Source organism: Pan paniscus, chromosome 11, assembly GCF_029289425.2.
Source record: "Pan paniscus chromosome 11, NHGRI_mPanPan1-v2.0_pri, whole genome shotgun sequence".
Taxonomy (NCBI): Eukaryota; Metazoa; Chordata; class Mammalia; order Primates; family Hominidae; genus Pan; species Pan paniscus.
In genome coordinates, this window is record NC_073260.2 from 84,844,731 (window position 1) to 84,866,533 (window position 21,803).

At 39.0% G+C, this 21,803-nt stretch overlaps 1 protein-coding gene across 8 annotated transcripts in view; it reads right to left on the reverse strand.

The window, feature by feature from the left end:
- Positions 1 to 21,803, reverse strand: part of AGTPBP1 (ATP/GTP binding carboxypeptidase 1) — a 195,882-nt gene that overhangs the window by 163,700 nt on the left and 10,379 nt on the right. For 3 of the 8 annotated variants that reach the window (XM_055091987.2, XM_055091986.2, XM_008961374.6), the window contains exons 1-2: positions 13,849 to 16,557; positions 2,617 to 2,681 (exon numbers count right to left, since the gene is read on the reverse strand). The exons of 4 other annotated variants lie outside the window; for them this stretch is intronic. In XM_055091987.2, the coding sequence (XP_054947962.1) occupies positions 2,617 to 2,648 (32 nt within the window). In that variant the 5' untranslated portion in view covers positions 2,649 to 2,681; positions 13,849 to 16,557. Of the gene's footprint in view, positions 1 to 2,616; positions 2,682 to 13,848; positions 16,571 to 21,803 lie in introns of those variants that run through there. One more of the 8 variants, XM_055091988.2, reaches the window with a different exon arrangement.

Below are 21,803 nucleotides of genomic sequence, written 5' to 3' on the forward strand. Positions count from 1 at the left end.
ATTGCCACCTACTGCCATGGGTCTTTAAATCTGCCAATCTAATCTATCTAATTAGAATCTTTGTTTAAATTCAGCAATTCTGAATATTCTACCAACCCTCAAGCCACCCTTGACTCTTCAAGTCCCTATCACACAATAAACACCTGTTTATGAGTACCTTATTTTCTAATTCTATACACCTCAAAATTTAACACTTCACTATATACTGGTTAAGTCGCCATACTGCATTTGTTCAGATATTCTTTATCAGCTTACAGGCTTTGTGTAAAAAGAGAATAGGGCTCTTTTTTTTAGAACATATTCTACACTCATTTTCTTCAATACACTGTATTAAGTGTTATACTCATGTTTCTTTTCTACTCTCACAGATTTAGTACCAAGCTAGGTAAAAGTATTTCATAATTGAGAAATAAATCAAAAAGAGGCAAAGAAAAAAAGAAAGAAATCAAAGACAGTATCTACAGAAGCTTCTAGAGACATGAAAGTATACAAAAGATTTTCTGTGAAAATTGGTGAGCTCTCATCAAATTTGAAGAAAGAAAAAAATTCAAAACAAAGCCTGGAAGTATTATTTCTCCCCCCTTTTCAGACCCTTAGAAGACATTCTTGTAAGTTCTCTAACACAGTCTCAATATGCCATACTATAGGAAGGGAGCTTTGACCCTTTTCTATCTATCTCAATTTGCCTTATTGCATTCAGCTTTCTTCACAGAGCAGTATGACAAGTTTTACTAGAAATTATAATTTCCTTTAGACAAAGACTATTTGCAGTGATTCCAAATTAGTTACCCTACAACAACAACAAAAAAAAAAAAAAAACAAATATCCAATAAAATATACTTCATGAGAAAAAAATTAAAAATGACCTTAGGAGCCAGAGGCTTTCAAACTAAAAGTAATTTCACATTTTTATGAACAATGATCTGGTAATTTTAGATAGTTTAGCTAATCAATAGAAATAGCATTATTTGTTTGACCTGATGCAAAAAGTAAGGCATTTTTTAAAAAGATCCTTTTTAAAATACAAATAATGCCTAATTCCTTTCCTATAGAAATTACACAAGTACGTGACTAAAATCAAATTTGATATGATGTATTACATAGTTAATAACTGCAAAACCTAGCAATTTAAGGAATAAATCTTATCTAAACAGTGTGTATACTATTCATTATATAACAGATTTAAAGCATACCAATGAATGTAAAGTTATATACACGTAAACATAAGAACATTGCTACAAAGCAGAAACTTTCATTACCAGTATTAATACACTGTCAATTACCAAGCCAAATACCATTTAATCTTCACAGCCTTATAATAACAGCATTATCATTAAAATAATTGTTCAGATGAGAAAACTGAGGCTTCACAAAGTTACACAATTTGCTCATCGCTGTATAGCCAAGACAATTTCAATATACAATCAGAATTGTCTTTCAACTGAAAGAAATAAAACCAACATTAAGACAATTTCTTGATATTTAAGAACTTTAACAGAGATGATACAGTGTGCTTTAACTCAGCAATCAGTTAAACTTTATCTTTTTTCTTCCTTTTTTTTTTTTTTTTTGAGACAGAGTCTCACTGTGTTGCCCAGGCTGGAGTGCAGTGGCGAGATCTGGGCTCACTGCAACCTCTGACTCTCGGGTTCAAGCGATTCTCCAGCCTCAGCCTCCAGAGTAGCTGGGACTACAGGCGCCCGCCACCACACCTGGCTAATTTTTGTATTTTTTATAAAGACAGGGTTTCACCATGTTGGCCAGACTGGTCTCGAACTCCTGACCTCAGATGACCCACCCGCCTCGACCTCCCAAAGTGCTGAGATTACAGGCGTGAGCCACTGCGCCCGGCCTAAACTTTTTCTGTAAAGGGCCAAATAGTATATATTTTAGGCATTGTGGGCCATGCAGTCCCTGTCATAACTACTCAAATTCACCATTTTAATAGAAAAGTGGCCACAGACAATATGTAAATGAATTAGCATGGCAGTGTTCCAAAAAAACACTTTATTTATAGATGCTGAAATGCAAATTACATATAATGTTCATGTATCACAAAATACTATTTTTTTAACCATTTAAAAATGTAAAAACCGGCCGGGCATGGTGGTTCACGCCTATAATCCCAGCACTTTGGGAGGCCAAGGCGGGTGGATCACCTGAGGTCAGGAGTTCGAGACCAGCCTGGACAACATAGTGAAACCCCGTCTCTACTAAAAGTACAAAAAATCAGCCGGGTGTGGTGGTGGGTGCCTGTAATCCCAGCTACTCCAGAGGCTGAGGCAGGAGAATCACTTGAACCCAGAGGCAGAGGTTGTAGTGAGCCGAGATCGTGCCACTGCACTCTAGCCTGGGCAACAAGAGTGAAACTCCGTCTCAAAAAAAAAAAGTAAAAACCATTCTGAGCTCACAGGCCATACAAAAACAGGAGGTGGTCATAGTTTGCTGATTCCAATTTTAACTGAAAAGTTAAACATTAATAAACATTTTTAATTACATAAATATAACATACTATACTTAAACACAAATAATACTTTGTCAAGTATTGAGTTTCAAGTAATTCTGTCATACATTATTTCTGTAACTTATGCATACTGATATTCAGAATTACAGTACCTTTTTTCTGGTATCACTTTTAACTTGCTCATCTTGAGTTACTTCATTTCATAATTGCAGATAATCTAAAAGAAAAATGTTAATGATATTAAAAACTTATAACTCTTTTTTCTATATATTAGATATCACAGAAGCCATACAATGGAAAGTTTTCATTATGGGCAACACAAGATAACAGCGGAAACAAAAAGAGAACATTTGAGTTCTATGTGCTTCTACTGGGTCACTTCAGAATGCAATGTATGACTATTAAAATACCTATAATCAGCCAGGAAACTTATCAAAATCCGGAGCTACAAAAATGCAGAAACCTAACATAATGTCATTTGCAACCTAATGTTAAGATCTTTTGAGACGGTTCAAATTATGCTTTCTGTTCTAATACTCCTCCTTAAAATACATAAACCAATCACAGCATCCTGTGATTAGTGCACTTACTATACACCATTCACACAGTAGTCAAATACTAGTCAATATGTGTTATTTCCATATAAGAACATTTTCAAATTAGTAAAAGCTTCTATGCACATCTTCCCTCAAACAATAGTTTTCATTTTTAGACATTATATATGTTTAAACAACCTTAAATCTCGATTCACACAATTTTTATAAATCTTCAAGTTTATTTTGCAACTATTAACCCTAAAATACTCTAAATATCTTTTAAATACCAATGCTTACTGTAGCAGAATTTTTTGGCATCACCAAACAGTAGAATAACTACTGTGAATTCAAAAAGTTAATCATGGCTGGGCGTGGTGGCTCACGCCTGTTATCCCAGCACTTTGGGGGGCCGAGGCAGGTGGATCACCTGAGGACAGGAGTTTGACACCAGCCTGGCCAACATGGTGAAACCCCATCTCTACTAAAAATACAAAAATTAGCTGGGTGTGGTGGCAGGTGCCTGTAATCCCAGCTACTCAGGAGGCTGAGACAGGAGGATCACTTGAACCCGGGAGGTGGAGGTTGCAGTGAGCCAAGATCGTACCATTGTACTCCAGCCTAGGCGACAAGAGCGAAACTCCATCTCAAAAAAACAAACAAACAAACAAACAAAAAACCAGTTAATCACATACTTATGAAATATTTAGTAATGTCATATTTAAAGAGACAACAAACACACAAAAAGAGCAAACTTCAAATTGTTTAACTTAATACATTTGGAAGATACTCTGATGAAGTAGAAGATATTCTGGATGTTTGTCTTCAATAACAGAACTTTTCAACACGACATACATAATTTTTTTTCATTTTCCTTAACTAAGAAAAGGAAATATTTAGAATTGTGTACAAAAATTACATGAATTGTTTTTAAAGTCAATGAGAAATTTTAAATTGTAATTTTTTTTACTCTTTTTTAAGACACAACTACAAAATCAAAGTAACTTTTTTCTATTTCTAAATTAAGTAAAAATCACTATATATCCACAGGGAGAAAAAAATCTTACGTGATTTCAAAAGCACTGTTGCTGCCACAAACAGAAGAAACTATTAATACACTAACAGCACATCTCATGAAAAGTTCCCTGTGGATTTTACTAGAGTTGATAGAGTTGAAAAGAATAATGGTGAGCACTAATATCATAGCCAACTGTATTTCAACAGATAAGAAATGATTTGAACTTGCAGTTCACAGTAAAATAAACCACAGGCATTTCTCTCCTCTTACTCTTGGGACTAGATTACAGTAAAAGTAAAGAAATAAAGTTGGTTCCTCTCAAGTCCTCTGGCGTTACCAAAGTGAACAGATCCAGGAGCTGAAGAGGGTCCATAGGTGGGAAGTGAAGTCAGTGCCTCAGTTGCCAGTGTGTGTTTTGTGCCTTATTCTTCAATCACGCAAAAAAGGAGAATACTGCAGTGAATGAAGTGCATTTTAGCACTGCTTTTTCTACTGTAATTGGTGTTTGAATGAGGATAACAATGGAAGAGATGAAGAATGAAGCTGAGGCCATTTCCACGTTTTATATGCCCTTCTATGCAGTCATGTATCCTGTGTGTAATGAGCTAGAAGGAGTAAATCTGCCTGCATCTCTAGAATGAGTAAATCTGTCTGCAGCTAGACACCAAGACCATTTTCATTATGGTTGAAAAAGACAATTGTAAAATGTAGCTTCATCATAATCTCACACTGAAGATTTTTTGCATCATTTTTGCTATTATCATTCTAAGAATTACAAATCAAAAGAATCTACACCTTAATGTGTCATTATATAGCATTCCTTAAAATAATTATAGATATTGGTATTGTTTCTGGCATTTTAACTTGAAAGTGATATGCTGCAAGATAACATATTTAAGAATATTTGATGGCAAAAATTCAATATATGGTATATATCTGTTAAACATCTCTTGAAAAAATGAATATATATGTGTGTATATATGATCAGAATATCAAGACAACGTGGTGTAATGCCTAAAAAACTTCTAACAGGAGCTTATAATAGCAGCTTATCAAAAATAAAGGGCCGGGCACAGTAGCTCACACCTGTAATCCCAGCACTTTGGGAGGCCAAGGCGGGCAGATGACCCGAGGTTGGGAGTTCAGGACCAGCCTAGTAAACATGGTGAAACTCCATCTCTATCAAAAATACAAAAATTAGCCTGGCCTGGTGGTGCAAGCCTGTAATCCCAGCTACTCAGGAGGCTGAGGCAGGAGAATCACTTGAACTGGGAGGTGGAGGTTGCTGTGAGCTGAGATCGCACCACTGCACTCCAGCCCGGGTGACAGAGCGAGACTCTGTCTCAAAAAAAAAAGAAATAAAGAAATAAAGCAACAAGAATTCTGAAGAAGGGAGGGAGGAAAGAAGGAAGGTTGGTTATGTTTAAACCTAGTGACAAAAAGGAAAACTAAGAGGGAAGAAGGAACAGGTATTATGCTAAGAAGAACTCAGGAAACTAGAAACCTAGCACTCAGAAACAAGGACGACAGAGGAAGACTACAAAACAGGGCTAACTAAAACTTTGGAACTGCAAATAGTAACTTCTTACCTCCTCCATATCTCCATGCCCTACCACTGTGGAACATGCTCAGCAGTATCAAACATCTAACCCCTGGCAAATAATCTTCACTAAACAAACAGACAACCTCAAAGAATTCTGCTTTCTAGGCTTAAGAGTCCCCCAGGAAAAAGGTCAGTTCTCAACCCTGTTATCCTAAGGTAGGCCAGTGTATCCCTTACAGTTCACTTTTTATTACTGAAGCCTGAAGCCAGAACATAATGAAAAATCTTGCTAAAGCTTGTGTTGATTACAATATGGTGTAATAGAAAGTGCAGGCACCTAGAAGCAGAAGTGTTGCATTTCACCAAGTTTGTGGCTTTGCCAAGCAAGTGTCATAAAGCAAGAGGGCAGAGGAACTGAGAATGTATGAAAAAAAGTGATAAAAACTGAGCTCGAAATTTAGGTATAATCTCCTCTTTCCTCTTTATTGAATCATTTTCATCACCATAAAATCATGATATTTCTGTGTCTCAGGAAAAAAACTTTCTCGCTCCCAATTCAGCTACTGTCCCATTTCTCTCCTTCTGAAAGCAAAGACTTGTTTATGCACACTGTCAACAAGTCCTCCCTTCCAATCCTCTCTTAAACACATTCCAATGAGACTTTCCCCACCCCACTCCACCAACACCATTCTTATCAACAACTAATGATCCCCATGTTACTAAATCCAATTGTCAATTCTCAGTCCTCATCTTATTTGTCCTATCAGCAGCATTTGATACAGCTGACCACATCCTCTTCTTGGAAATGCTTTCTTCATTTGGCTATATACTTTGCTTTCTCCCAACCTCACTGACCACTTCTAAGTTTCCTTTAACGGAATGCCCAGGGCTTAGTCCTTTCTTGTCCTCTTCTAACTACAGTCTCTTCCTTGGTGATCTCATCTAGTCTTGTAATTACTCAACATTTCCACTTGAATCTCTAATAATATTACCAACTCGACATATGCAAAACGGATCTGACCTTCCCTTCCAAGTGTGCTCTACTCTGGCTTTCCCATCTAAGTTAAAGACAATTCTATGCCTCCAGTTGCTCAATTCAAAACCTTAGCTTCATCCTTGTCTCCTGTCCCACATCCAATACATCAGAAAGTCTTGATAATTCTACTTTTAAAATATATCCAGAATCTGATCACTTTACCACATCTACCACGGTCAAGTAAACAATGTCACTAGTCTCCCTTCTACCTCTGATGCCCCCTACAGTCTATTCTCAACACAACATGCTTAGTGATCCTTTTAATACACTGGGGGACAGAAGAAGGAAAAAACACCTTAAGTAGATTTTTGTCACTACTCTGCTCAAAGCCCTCTGCGGCTGCCAATTTCAATGACATAAAAGACCCTAGAGGAATACCCCCAGTCCTTACCTCCCTGTCTTCATATCCTACCTACAACTTTTCTCAGTCACTCTGCTCTGGATGCACTGGCTGGGCCTCCTTGCTTTCCTCCAACATGCCAGGCTCTCACTTTAGTGCCTTTGCATAAGCTGTTTCTTTTGCCTGGAATGTGCTTCTGCCAGATATCCCAATAACTAACTCCACCACTTCCATTGCTCAAGTATCACCTTTTCAATACAACCCATCCCAACCAACCTATTTAATATTGCAAACTACCTCCAGACCCTAGCATACCCATTGCCCTTGCCGGAATCTACTTTGTCTTCTTCCAAAGCACTTACTGCCTTCTAAAACATGATGATTCAAAAATAACTGAACAGGCTGGGTGCAGTGACTCACGCCTGCAATCCCAACACTTTGGGAGGCCCAGGTGGGAGGACTGCTTGAGCCCAGGAGTTCAAGACCAGCCTGGGCAATACAGCAAGAGCCCTCCTCTAAAAAATAAAAAAATTAACTAGGTATGGTGGCATACACCCGTAGTCCCAGCTACTCAGGAAATTGAGGTGTGACAACCACTTGAGCACGGGAGGTTAATGCTGCAGTGAGCTGTGTTCACACCACTGCGCTTCAGCCTGGGTGACGGAGCAAGACGCTGTCTCAAAAAATAAATAAAATAAAAATAACTGAACATTTTTGCTATGGTCTGAATGTTCGTGTGCCTCCCAAAATCCTTATGTTGAAAAGCTAACCCCCAAGTGACAATATGAGAAGTTAGGGCCTTTTGGAGATAATTAGGTCATAAGGGTGGAGGCTTCATGAATGGGATGAGTATCCTTTTTTTTTTTTTTTAATATACTTTAAGTTCTAGGCTACATGTGCACAACGTGCAGGTTTGTTCCATAGGTATACATTGCCATGTTGGTTTGCCACACCCATCAACTCGTCATTTACATTAGGTATTTCTCCTAATGCTATCCCTCCCACAGCCCCCCACCCCCCAACAGGCCGTGGAGTGTGATGTTCCCCGCCCTGTGTCCATGTGTTCTCATTGTTCAACTCCCACTTATGAATGAGAACATGCAGTGTTTGGTTTTCTGTCCTTGTGATAGTTTGCTGAGAATGATGGTTTCCAGCTTCATCCACGTCCCTGAAAAGGACATGAACTCATCCTTTTTTATGGCTGCATAGTATTCCATGGTGTACCTGTGCCACATTTTCTTAATCCAGTCTATCACTGATAGACATATGGGTTGGTTCCAAGTCTTTGCTATTGTGAATGGTGCCATAGTAAACATATGTATGCATGTGTCTTTATAGCAGCATAATTTATACTCTTTGAGTATATACCCAGTAATGGGATCACTGGGTTCTAGTTCTAGTTCTAGATCCTTGAGGAATTGCCACACTGTCTTCCACAATGGTTGAACTAATTTACACTCCCACCAACAGTGTAAGTGTTCCTATTTCTCCACATCCTCTCCAGTATCTGTTGTTTCCTGACTTTTTAATGATCGCTATTCTAACTGGTATGAGATGGTATCTCATTGTGGTTTTGATTTGCATTTCTCTGATGACCAGTGATAACGAGCATTTTTTCATGTGTCTGTTGACTGGATAAATGTCTTCTTTTGAGAAGTATCTGTTCATATCCTTTGCCCACTTTTTGATGGGGTTGTTTGGTTTTTTCTTGTAAATATGTTTAAGTTCTTTGTAGATTCTGAATATTAGCCCTTTGTCAGATAGGTAGATTGCAAAAATTTTCTCCCATTCTGTAGGTTGCCTGTTCATTCTGATTACAGTTTCTCTTGCTGTGCAGATGCTCTTTAGTTTAATTAGATCCCATTTGTCAATTTTGGCTTTTGTTGCCATTGCTTTTGGTGTTTTAGTCATGAAATGTTTGCCCATGCCTATGTCCTCAATGGTATTGACTAGGTTTTCTTCTAGGTTTTTATGGTTTTAGGTCTTACATTTAAGTCTTTAAACCATCGTGAGTTAATTTTTGTATAAGGGGTAAGGAAGGGATCCAGTTTCAGCTTTCTACATATGGCTAGCCAGTTTTCCCAACACCATTTATTAAATAGGGAATCCTTTCCCCATTGCTTGTTTTTGTCAGGTTTGTCAAAGATCAGATGGTTGCAGATGTATGGTGTTATATCTGAGGCCTCTGTTCTGTTCCATTGGTCTATATCCCTGTTTTGGTACCACTACCATGCTGTTTTAGTTACTGTAGCCTTGCAGTATAGTTTGAAGTCAGGTAGCGTGATGCCTCCAGCTTTGTTCTTTTGGCTTAGGATTGTCTTGGCTATGCGGGCTTTTTGGTTCCATATGAACTTTAGAGTAGTTTTTTCCAATTCTGTGAAGAAAGTCATCGGTAGCTTGATGGGGATGGCACTGAATCTATAAATTACCTTGGGCAGTATGGCCATTTTCACAATATTGATTCTTCCTATCCATAAGCATGGAATGTTCTTCCATTTGTTTTTGTCCTCTTTTATGTTGTTGAGCAGTGGTTTGTAGTTCTCCTTGAAGAGGTCCTTCACAACCCTTGTATGTAGGATTCCTAGGTATTTTATTCTCTTTGAAGCAATTGTGAATGGGAGGTCACTCATGATTTGGCTCTCTGTCTGTAATTGTGTATAGGAATGCTTGTGATTTTTGCACACTGATTTTGTATCCTGAGACTTTGCTGAAGTTGCTTATCAGCTTAAAGAGATTAGGGGCTCAGACAATGGGGTTTTCTAAATATACAATCATGTCATCTGCAAACAGGGGCAATTTGACTTCCTCTTTTCCTAACTGAATACCCACTATTTCTTTCTCTTGCCTGATTGCCCTGGCCAGAACTTTCAACACTGTTGAATAGGAGTGGTGAGAGAGGGCATCCTTGTCTTGTGCCAGTTTTCAAAGGGAATGCTTCCAGGTTTTGCCCATCCAGTATGATATTGGCTGTGGGTGTGTCATAAATAGCTCTTATTATTTTGAGATACATTCCATCAATACCTAGTTTATTGACAGTTTGTAACATGAAAGGCTGTTGAATTTTGTCAAAGGCCTTTTCTACATCTATTGAGATAATCATGTGGTTTTTGTCATTGGTTCTGTTTATGTGATGGATTATGTTTATTGATTTGCGTATGTTGAACCAGCCTTGCATCCCAGGGATGACGCCAACTTGATTGTGGTGGATAAGCTTTTTCTTGTGCTGCTGGATTCAGTTTGCCAGTATTTTATTGAGGATTATTGCATCGATGTTCATCAGGGATATTGGTCTAAAATTCTCTTTTATTGTTGTGTCTCTGCCAGCCTTTAGTATCAGGATGACGCTGGCCTCATAAAATGAGTTAGGGAGGATTCCCTCTTTTTCTATTGATTGGAATAGTTTCAGAAGGAATGGTACCAGCTCCTCTTTGTACCTCTGGTAGAATTTGGCTGTGAATCCGTCTGGTCCTGGATTTTTTTTAGTTGGTAGGCCATTAATTGTTGCCTCAATTTCAGAACCTGTTATTGGTCTATTCAGAGATTCAACTTCTTCCTGTTTTAGTCTTGGGAGGGTGTATGTGTCCAGGAATTTATCCATTTCTTCTAGATTTTCTAGTTTATTTGCATAGAACTATTTATAGTATTCTCTGATGGTAGTTTGTATTTCTGTGGTATCAGTGGTGATATCCCCTTTATCATTTTTTATTGCATCTATTTGATTCTTCTCTCATGTCTTCCTTATTAGTCTTGCTAGTGGTCTATTTTGTTGATTTTTTTCAAAAAACCAGCTCCTGGATTCATTGATTTTTTTAAGGGATTTTTTGTGTGTCTCTCTCTCTCCTTCAGTTCTGCTCTAATCTTAGTTATTTCTTGCCTTCTGCTAGCTTTTCAATTTGTTTGCTGTTGCTTCTCTAGTCCTTTTAATTGTGATGTTAGGGCGTCGATTTTAGATCTTTCCTGCTTTCTCTTGTGGGCATTTAGTGTTATAAATTTCCCTCTACACACTGCTTTAAATGTGTCCCAGAGATTCTGGTACGTTGTGTCTTTGTTCTCATTGGTTTCAAAGAACGTCTTTATCTCTCTGCCTTCATTCCGTTATGTACCCAGTAGTCATTCAGAAGCAGGTTGTTCAGTTTCCATGTAGTTGTGCAGTTTTGAGTGAGTTTCTTAATCCTGAGTTCTAGTTTGATTGCATTGTGGTCTGAGAGATAGTTTGTTGTGATTTCTGCTCTTTTGCATTTGCTGAGGAGTGTTTTACTTCCAATTATGTGGTCAATTTTAAAATAAGTGCAATGAGGTGCTGAAAAGAATGTATATTCTGTTGATTTGGGATAGAGAGTTCTGTAGATGTCTATTAGGTCCACTTGGTCCAGAGCTGAGTTCAAGTCCTGGATATCCTTGTTAACCTTCTGTCTCATTGATCTAATATTTACAGTGGGGTGTTAAAGTCTCCCATTATTATTGTGTGGGAGTCTAAGTCCCTTTGTTGGTCTCTAAGGACTTGCTTTATGAATCTGGGTACTCCTGTATTGGGTGCATATATATTTAGGATAGTTAGCTCTTCTTGTTGAATTGATCCCTTTGCCATCATGTAATGGCCTTCTTGGTCTCTTTTGATCTTTGTTGGTTTAAAGTCTGTTTTATCAGAGACTAGGATTGCAACCCCTGCTATTTTTTTTTTTTTTTTTTTTTTTTTTTTTGCTTTCCATTTGCTTGGTAGATCTTCCTCCATCCCTTTATTTTTAGTCTATTTGTGTCTTTGCATGTGAGATGGGTCTCCTGAATACAGTACACAAATGGGTCTTGACTCTTTATCCAATTTGCCAGTCTATGTCTTTTAATTGGGGCATTTAGCCCATTTACATTTAAGGTTAATATTGTTATGTGTGAATTTGATCCTGTCATTATGATGTTAGCTGGTTATTTTGCCTGTTAATTGATGCAGTTTCTTCATAGCATTGATGGTCTTTACAATTTGGCATGTTTTTGCAGTGGCTGGTACCAGTTGTTCCTTTCCATGTTTAGTGCTTCCTTCAGGAGCTCTTGTAAGGCAGGCCTGGTGGTGACAAAATCTCTCAGCATTTGCTTGTCTGCAAAGGATTTTATTTCTCCTTCACTTATAAAGCTTAGTTGGCTAGATATGAAATTCTGGGTTGAAAACTCTTTTCTTTAAGAATGTTGAATATTAGCCCCCACTCTCTTCTGGCTTGTAGGGTTTCTGCTGAGAGATCTACTGTTAGTCTGATGGGCTTCCCTTTGAGGGTAACCCGACCTTTCTCTCTGGCTGCCCTTAATATTTTTTCCTTCATTTCAACCTTGGTGAATCTGACAATTATGTGTCTTGGGGTTGCTCTTCTCAAGGAGTATGTATGTGTTGTTCTCTGTATTTCCTGAATTTGAATGTTGGTCTGCCTTGCTAGGTAGGGGAAGTTCTCCTGGATAATATCCTGAAGATTGTTTTCTAACTTGCATCCATTCTCCCCACCACTTTCAGGAACACCAATCAAACGTAGATTTGGTCTTTTCACATAGTCACATATTTCTTGGAGGCTTTCTTCGTTTCTTTTCACTCTTTTTTCTCTAATCTTGTCTTCTTGCTTTATTTCATTAATTTGATCTTCAATCACTAATATCCTTTCTTCGACTTGATCGAATCAGCTATTGAAGCTTGTGCATGCGTCACGAGGTTCTCGTGCTGTGGTTTTCAGCTCCATGAGGTAATTTAAGGTCTTCTTTATACTGTTTATTATAGTTAGCCATTCATCTAACCCTTTTTCAAGGTTTTTAGCTACCTTGCGATGGGTTAGAACATGCTCCTTTAGCTCAGAGAAGTTTGTTATTACCAACCTTTCTGAAGCCTACTTCTGTCAACTCATCAAACTCATTCTCCATCCAGTTTTGTTCCTTTGCAGTGAGGAACTGCAATCCTTTGGAGGAGAAGAGGTGCTCTGGTTTTTTGAACTTTTCAGCTTTTCTGCTCTGGTTTCTCCCCATCTTTGTGGTTTTATCCACCTTTGGCCTTTGATGTTGGTGACCTACAGGTGGGGTTTTGAGGTGGATGTGCTTTTTTTTGATGTTGATGCTATTCCTTTCTGTTAGTTTTCCTTCTAACAGTCGGGCCCCTCAGCTGCAGGTCTGTTGGAGTTTGCTGGAGGTCCACTCCAGACCCTGTTTGCCTAGGTATCACCAGCAGAGGCTGCAGAACAGCAAATGCTGCTGCTTGATCCTTCCTCTGGAAGCTTCATCCCAGAGGGGCACTCACCTGTAGGAGGTGTCTGTCAGCCCCTACAAGGAGGTGTCTCCCAGTCAGGCTACATGGGGGTCAGGGACCCACTTGAGGAGGCAGTCTGTCCGTTCTCAGAGCTCGAACGCCATGCTGGGAGAGCCACTGCTCTCTTCAGAGCTGTCAGACAGGGAAAATTAGGTCTGCTGAAGCTGTCTGCTGCCTTTTCTTCTGGTAGGCACTGCCCAGAGGTGGAATCTAGAAAGGCAGTAGGCCTTGCTGAGCTACGGTGGGCTCCACCCAGTTCGAGCTTCCTGGCCTCTTTGTTTACATTGTGAGCACAAAACCACCCATTCAAGCCTCAGCAATGGCGGACGCCCCTCCCCCAGCAAGCTGCAGCATTGATCTCAGACTGCTGCACTAGCTGTGAGCAAGCCTCCATGGGCGTGGGACCTGCTGAGCCAGGCACAGGAGGGAATTTCCTGGTCTGTGGGTTGCGAAGACTATGGGAAAAGCGCAGTATTTGGGCAGGAGTATACCGTTCCACCAAGTACAGACTGTCATGGATTCCCTTGGCTAAGAAAGGGAAATCCCCTGACCCCTTGCGCTTCCCAGGTGAGGCGCTGCTTCAGCTTGCCCTCTGTGGGCTGCACCCACCGTCCAACCAGTCCCATTGAGATGAACCAGGTACCTTAGTTGGAAATGCAGAAATCACCCGTCTTCTCCATCAATCTCGCTGGGAGCTGCAGACCGGAGCTGTTCCTATTTGGTCATCTTGGAAGCCTCCTCTGGGTTGAGTGTCCTTCTAAAAGAAACCCTAGAGAAAAAGCTCTTCCCTCCCACCATGTGAGCACACAATGAAAAGGCACCATCTATGAACCATGAAACAGATCCTCACCAGATATGAATCTGCCAGCATCTTGATCTTAAACTTTCCAGCCACCAGAACTGTTAGAAATAAACATCTGGCCGGGTACGGTGGCTCATGCCTATAATCCTAGCACTTTGGGAGGCTGAGGAAGGTGGATCACTTGAGGTCAGGAGTTCAAAACCAGCCTGGCCAAGATGGAGAAACCCAAACTCTACTATAAATACAAAAATTAGCCGGGTGTGGTGGTGAGTACTTGTAATCCGAGCTACTCAGGAGGCTGAGGCAGAAGAATCACTTGAACCTGGGAGGCAGGGGTTACAGTGAGCCAAGATCACACCATTGCACTCCAGCCTGTGCAACAGAGTGAGACTTTGTCTCAAAAAAAAAAAAAAAGAAAGAAAGAAATAAACATCTGTTCTTTATAAGCTACCTACTCTATGGTATTTTGTTGTAGTAGTGCAAATAGACTAAGACAACTTTGAAAATTATCATTACTGAATAACCAGTTATATACAAACCTGTGTCAAAACCAGTTTTTGAGAGAACAATCAGTTTATTTCTATAAACTTACAAATGCTCAATATATGCCACATCATAACACATACATTAATGCCACAATCTACTTTATCCTAGACCCTTAGCCATTTATCACCACTGTTTACTACAAAAGCAACCAAAATAGATTATTTCCTCAAGGTTGTGGGGAAAACCATATCCGCATAAATACTCACATGGTATAATATCTAAGACTTCACTGGCCACTACTTGATTCTTTTTATTCACACAATAACACAGACAACTAATTTAACAATGTATTATGCCTATTATCTATCTCTTTCCACTGGAATTAAAGCTGCATGAGGCCATGGATCTTTGTTTTGCTTACTAAATGCCTCCCAAGTATCTAGAAGAATGCCAGCACATTGCAGGTGCTAAATAAATTTTTTAATTAATGAATGCTCTTAAGTTTTCTTTTGAAAAAAAATTTTACTACACAAACAAGCAAGAAAGTCTTCATTTTTAAAAATCCAGTAATATGGCAGATACGGTATAATGGCACACAGTATCTATCCCAATTTCCCTCTACCGTGCCTTCCTATACCACAGGAACTTGGAAGTTTAAAAACCAAAAAGCATTTCCCAGACTCCCCTGCACCCTGCAGCTACACTTCCAGATGTAACTTAAGTCTACCAAATTCGTCACTTGTGAGAGATTTCGAAGATGAGCAAAAGCTGCCTGATTATAGAGGAAAGCATAGACACAGACATGTTCAGTTTTTCTACAACAATGTATGAAGAGGTCCCAGAGTGTAAGGCAGGGATTCTCAACCTGGAGTCCACAAGATATTGAAGATACTGCTTGAGTTCTTTGAGAGATCAGAAATTTAACCAAAAAATTAAAAAAAAATTTTTTTTAACTTTTGTGCATCAAGCAATGGCAGTATTGACAGTAAATGAACAACCTCATTAACAATTGTGTTAGAAATTAGCCATGTGGTAGTGCACAGTAAAACCATGTTTATTGAGATACAGTTGTCCTTGATAACTGGTGGTTGCTACGCATAGGGGGAGGATGGTAGGTGGCTAATGAACATCAGCCTCTCCCTCAAATTACCTCCACAAACCTCCCCATAGGCACCGCCAACTACCTGATATAAGCGAAAAAGCTCTACAAGTGTAATGGAAAATTGGAGAGAAATTTTAATTCTGATGAAAAGGCCAGCCACAGTGGCTTACACCTGTAATTCCAGCACTTTGGGAGGCCAAGGTGGGAGAACTGCTTGAGCCCAAGAGTTCGAGACTAGCCTGCGCAATATAGGGAGACGCCATTTCTGCAAAAAATTTAAAAATTAGGTCAGGCGCAGTGGCTCACACTTGTATTCCTGGCACTTTGGGAGGCCAAGGCGGGCGAATCACCTGAAGTCAGGAGTTCGAGACCAGCCTGGCCAACATGGCGAAATCCCGTCTCTACTAAAAATACAAAAAAAATTAGCCAGGCGTGGTGGCACATGCCTGTAATCCCAGCTACTCGGGAGGCTGAGGCAGGAGAATTGCCTGAACCCAGGAGGCAGAGGTTGCAGTTTGCAGTGAGCCAAGATCATGCTACTTGCACTCCAGCCTGAGAGACACAGCAAGACTCCATCTCAAAAAAAAAAAAAAAAAAAATAGCCAGTGTGGTGGCATGCACCTATGGTCCCAGCTACATGGGAGGCTGAGGTAGAAGGATCGCTTGAGCCTGGAAGATTGAGGCTACAGTGAGTCATGTTCACGCCACTGCACTCCAGCCTGAGTAACAGAACAAGACTCTGTCTCAAAAAAAAAAACAAAAAACAAAAAAAAAAAAAAAAGAAAAATGTTTACATGTTGCAACTCAGTTACCCCCAATGTTTTGCTATTTGGCGCAAGCTTTGCAAAACATGGACAAAATTACAATGGAGTTATATCATGAAAATTTAGTTTTGTGATTTTTCTCAATTGGTTTTTTGCTATGGTCTTAAGTCTTATACATTAACATCTGTGTTTTACAAATGCCCGATAATCCGATGTGGTAATTTCTGAGGATGAAGTGTGAGAATAGGGCCAAAGGAAAATTCCAGTAAGGTTGGTAAAGAACTGTATCTAGTGAGTCATTTCATCGCACTAGTGCATCAAGAGACATAAAACAAGTCCCTCTTTACAATGCAAATAAGTATCAATGGATGTATACATGGGCTGTACTAAGTTTTCCTATACCATTTTGTGTTGTCTGTGGAAAACAACTTTACAAATACAGCAATGGTTCCAGCAAAATTCAAAAGACACTTAAATACAAATTACATTCATTTGACAAGTTAAGTGTCAAATATACTGGAATCTCAAAACAAACAGAATAAAGATTTTGTTTTAAAAAAAATCAGTGAAAAGACTGAGGCAGCAAGTTACATAGTAGTAGAATTTATTGCCCAGAAAAGGGAAAGTCACACAATTGGTGGTGAGAATCTACTATAATTATAATAAAAAAGTATAAAATTACACTGAGTAAAAGATCAGTAAAATGTTTATATGAGATACAGAAAGAGAAACTGAAAAAAGTTCTACAGTACATGTTGAGCACCCCAAATCTGAAAATCTGAAATCCAAAGTGCTCCAAAATTCGGCCGGGTGTGGTGGCTCACGCCTGTAATCCTAGCACTCCAGGATGAGGTGGTCAGGTCACCTGAGGTCAGGAGTTCGAAACCAGCCTGGCCAATATGGTGAAACCCCGTCTCTACCAAAAATACAAAAATCAGCCGGGCATGGTGGCACGCACCTGTAATCCCAGCTACTCGGGAGGCTGAGGCAGAAGAATCACTTGAACCCAGGAGATGGAGGCTGAAGTGAGCCGAGACTGCACCACTGCACTCCAGCCTGGGCAACAGAGGGGGACATCGTCTCAAAAAAATAAAAGCAAACCCCACTTCACAACACAGTGTTTTCTTCACAGAGAGATGCTGGTGTCAAAAGCCCTAGGAAAGGAAATTTTTAAAGTTCCAATTGAAGCTCCAAAAAAGTATTAACTGTTATATAAAAACCTGTTCATTCAAAAATGTTTAAAGAACTGTGTAAAAACGTGGATAAAGAGGACATAAATCTACTACATACAGAAATACAGTGGCTTAGCAGAAGAATTCTCAACAGGTATCTAAGCTGAAAGATGAATTCCAGGAGTACTTTCACAAACACAGCAGACCAGATTTTGCCAAGTATTTTGAGAATGAAGAATGGCCCAATCTACAAACATTTGTTATCACATGAAGTAACTGAACAACTCTCTGCCAGGCCTTAGAGAAAATATTTTTAAGGCCAGTTGTGTGGGTTCACACTTGTAATCCCAAGTGCTTTGGGGAGACCAAGGCAAGAGGATCACTTGAGGCCGGGAGTTCTGGACCAGCCTGGGTAACATAGTGATACCTCCATCTCTACAAAAAAATTAAAAAATTAAAAAAATTAGCTGGGTATGGTGGCATATGGCTGTAATCCCAGCTGCTTGGGAGGCTGAAGCAAGAGGAATCCCTGAGTCCAGGAGTTCAAGGTTGCAGTGAGCTATGACTGCATCACTATACTCAAGCAAGAGCGTGTCTCAAAATATATATTTATATATATACATATATACACACACACATACACACACACACACACACACAGACACACACATATATTTACTTCAAGTGACAAGATTCTTGGGAAAAAAAATCCTGTGATTAAAAAAAGGCAATCTTAAAATGTTTCCATTGTTTCTTGGGCTTGTGAGTAAGAATGTTTATCTGCAAATCTCAAGTCTTGCTGATATAGGAGAAAAATATTGAAAAGGAAAAGTAAATAGTATTTCCCTTTTCTTTTCAAATAAACGTAAGACTGAGGAAGGAACCCTTTCTCTGAATCTTGTGCTCAGGCTGAGAACTTAACTTTGAGGAGGAGGAATTTTGCTCTTCCTCCTCACTGATTATACACTTAAGATGAGATTTATGCTCTTGATTATACACTCGAGATGAGATTTACTGATCTACCCCTAAAAAAGTTATGGATTTCCCTGAACCAGTAATGTCCTGCCAATCATAGGAAAGTAATGAACATTTAGCTGCAAGTTTTCAACTTCTTAAGTTTTTTCTTACTTAACAAGCACCTACAGCAAGGAGGAACTGTCTCATGTCAGATAAAAATGAAAACTGTGAATGCTTATTTCAAATTAAACAAAACAAAAATAGGTTTCATGTGAACAAGATGAACTTCATTCTTTTAGTTTTAAAAGGCAATTTTATTATATATGTTAAAGCCTAGAAAAGATGAAAAAAATCAAAACACATACAAATATTTTGTTAACTTGTGGACCTATATTTCAGCCTCACCTTGCCAATCAGGAAAAAAAAAAAAGTTGGCTTATTTCAAAATCTTACATAAATTATGACTTGGACTATATTTTTATTAGTATTACTTTGGCTTATGGTTTTTAATAGCTTTGCTATTTGATATTGTCAATAATTTTCATGGTATATTAGGTGCAAAAGTAATCACAGTTATTGCCATCACTTTTAATGTTAATTGTACTTTTAATTAAAAGTAATGGCAAAAACTGTGATTACTTTCACACCAACCTAAATAAATAACATTAATTAAAATCAGCTAGTAGTAGCATAAAGACAGACATACAGACCAATGGAATGAAAGTCCAGAAATAAACTCATATATCTATGGCCAATCGATTTTTGACATGCGTGTCAAGTCCATTCAGTTGGAAAAAATAGTCTCTTCAACAAATGGTGCTGGAACAACTTGATATCCACATGCCAAAGAATGAAGCAGCATTACTCACAACAGTCAGAAGATGAAAACCACCCAAGTGCCCACCAATAGATGAATGAACAATACATGGTAGAAACATACAACGGAATACTATTCAGCCATAAAAAGCAATGAAGTTCAATACACGCTACAACATAAATGAACCTTGAAAACATTACACTAACTGAATTAAAGACCTAAATGTAAGACCTAAACCATAAAACTCTTAGAAGAAAACACAGTGAACAAGTTGCTCAGCACTGGTCTTGGCAATTTTTTGCATAGGATCTAAAGTATGGGCAACAAAAACAAAAACAAATGGGACTACTACGTCAAACTAAAAAGTTCTGCACACCAAAGGAAATAACAAATGAAAGACAGCCTATAGGTTCGGAGAAAGTATGTGCCAGCCATACATCTAGATATATAGCTTATCTCAAGATACAAGGGGTTAATATCTTAAATACATAAGAAACACAACTCAATAGCAAAAAAAAAAGAATGACCCAATTAAAAAATCAGCAAAAGACCTGAATACTCTTCCAAAGAATATATTAAAATAGCCAACAGGTATATAAAAAGTTGCTCCACATCGCTTATCAGAGAAATGGAATTCAAGACCACAGTGAAATATCATCACCTCACACCTGTTAGGATGGCTATTGTCAAAAAGACAAGAGACCTAAAAGTTATTTCACAGCTCCTCCAGGGTATAAAGATTTAGAAAAGTTGGGGCAGTCACTAGCAGGCAGCTGGTGCACACCAGAACAGGCCCAACATGGTTCTACAGCTAGTAAGGATAGTCTGAGGTTCCTGATCACCAGAGCCTCCTGACCTCAACTGTTTCCAGATTCTGAAACAGCAGTGTGGTTCCAGAAATGAAGCTCTAGAAGCAATTTCACAATTAGACCGGAGGTTTCCTAATCATAAAAGAGGTAACTCTCTTGGTTTCCCAGTTCTGTGGTAAGATGTGAGAGTTGTTCCTTAAAGCTCAACCTATGTCTCTTTCTTCAGATCTCCCAACTTAATTCCTCCTAAGTAAGCCACTTAATGCCTGTGCCAGATATTGATTTATTGCCCCTCATCTCCCAATTCGCCCTTTTTGTCTGCTTTGTGAAAATGAATTTGTGTCCTTTAAATATCTTTTTTATCTGCCAGCTGACATGACATTAAGCTGTGTCAGTAGACAGCGCTGGAAAAGCATTGCAAGGGAAAAGAATTGGGCTTCCTAGTTCCAGGGCATTCACTTGGCTCCAGTAGGCAAGGCTTTTCCAGGGACCCACTCCTTCAACAAGGATGGTTCTTCTACCACCAGGCTCCTCAGTGTGTGCTGCTTTTCCAACAAGAGCCTAGGTAGTTTTGTAGTAGAGGTCTCTGATGAGATACCTCTTCATAAACAGCATTCCCTGGTACCCTAAGGGGTAAATTTCCAGCAAATGCCACTAGTGCTGTACCATAGCTTGAACTTGCCCTTTGACATAGCCTTGAACGTGCCCTTTCCAATAAGATCTAAGTTCATTTGGAAGATGGAAACGCACTCTATCTTAGTCCTGGGATAGTCACTGCTCCTTATATCTGCTATTCCTATATTCTTTAGCATTATCTTTACTTCTCACTGGTAAATCTCTTATTACTCCAATCCCCTGTTACAGTCAATAATTCCTTGTATTATTCTTCCCCTGTTAAATTACTATCTGGTTTCTATCTCCTGATTGAACCCATACTGATACATGCCAACAATTCTTTAAACTATTTAGCAGCCTATGGTAAACCCTCTCTTTGCTTAAGGGAGAGTAGTTCTTTCTCTACAAGTGTGTCTTTACTGTTTTATTTTTAAATGAAGGATTTGGGCCATGGAGTAGGAGAGGAATCGTACAATATCCTCAGAAATGAAATGAAGTTGTGACATCAACTTTTTTAAATTAGGAAGTGATACTAATCATGCATAGCCAGGGTCAAGAACCATTCCTAGGTCAGCCTATTCAATATTTTAATTGGAACATTAACTTCATCTTAAAGTACTATCACTCCTGTTATGCCTAACTGCTATTTTGAAACTTAGCCTACTATGAGATACCACTTCACAACCAATAGAATGGCTAAACTTTAAAAAGACAGATAACAACAAGTGTTAGCAAGGATGTGGGAAACTGGAACCCTCACACATTGCTGACAGGAATGTACAATGGTGCAATTACTTTGGAAGTAGTTTGGCAGGGTTTTTTTTTTCGGGGAGGGAAGTGTTTTGGTTTTTTTGTGTGTGTTTGTTTGTTTGTTTTTGAGACACGGTCTTGCTCTGTCACCCAGGCTACAGTACAGTGGCACAAACAAGGCTCACGGCAGCCTCAACCTCCTGGGCTCAAGTAATCCTTCTGCCTCAGCTGGGACCACAGGTACACACCACCAGCCACCTAATTGTTTTTTTCATTCTTTGTAGAGACCGGGTCTTGTCATATTGCCCAGGCTGGTCTCAAATT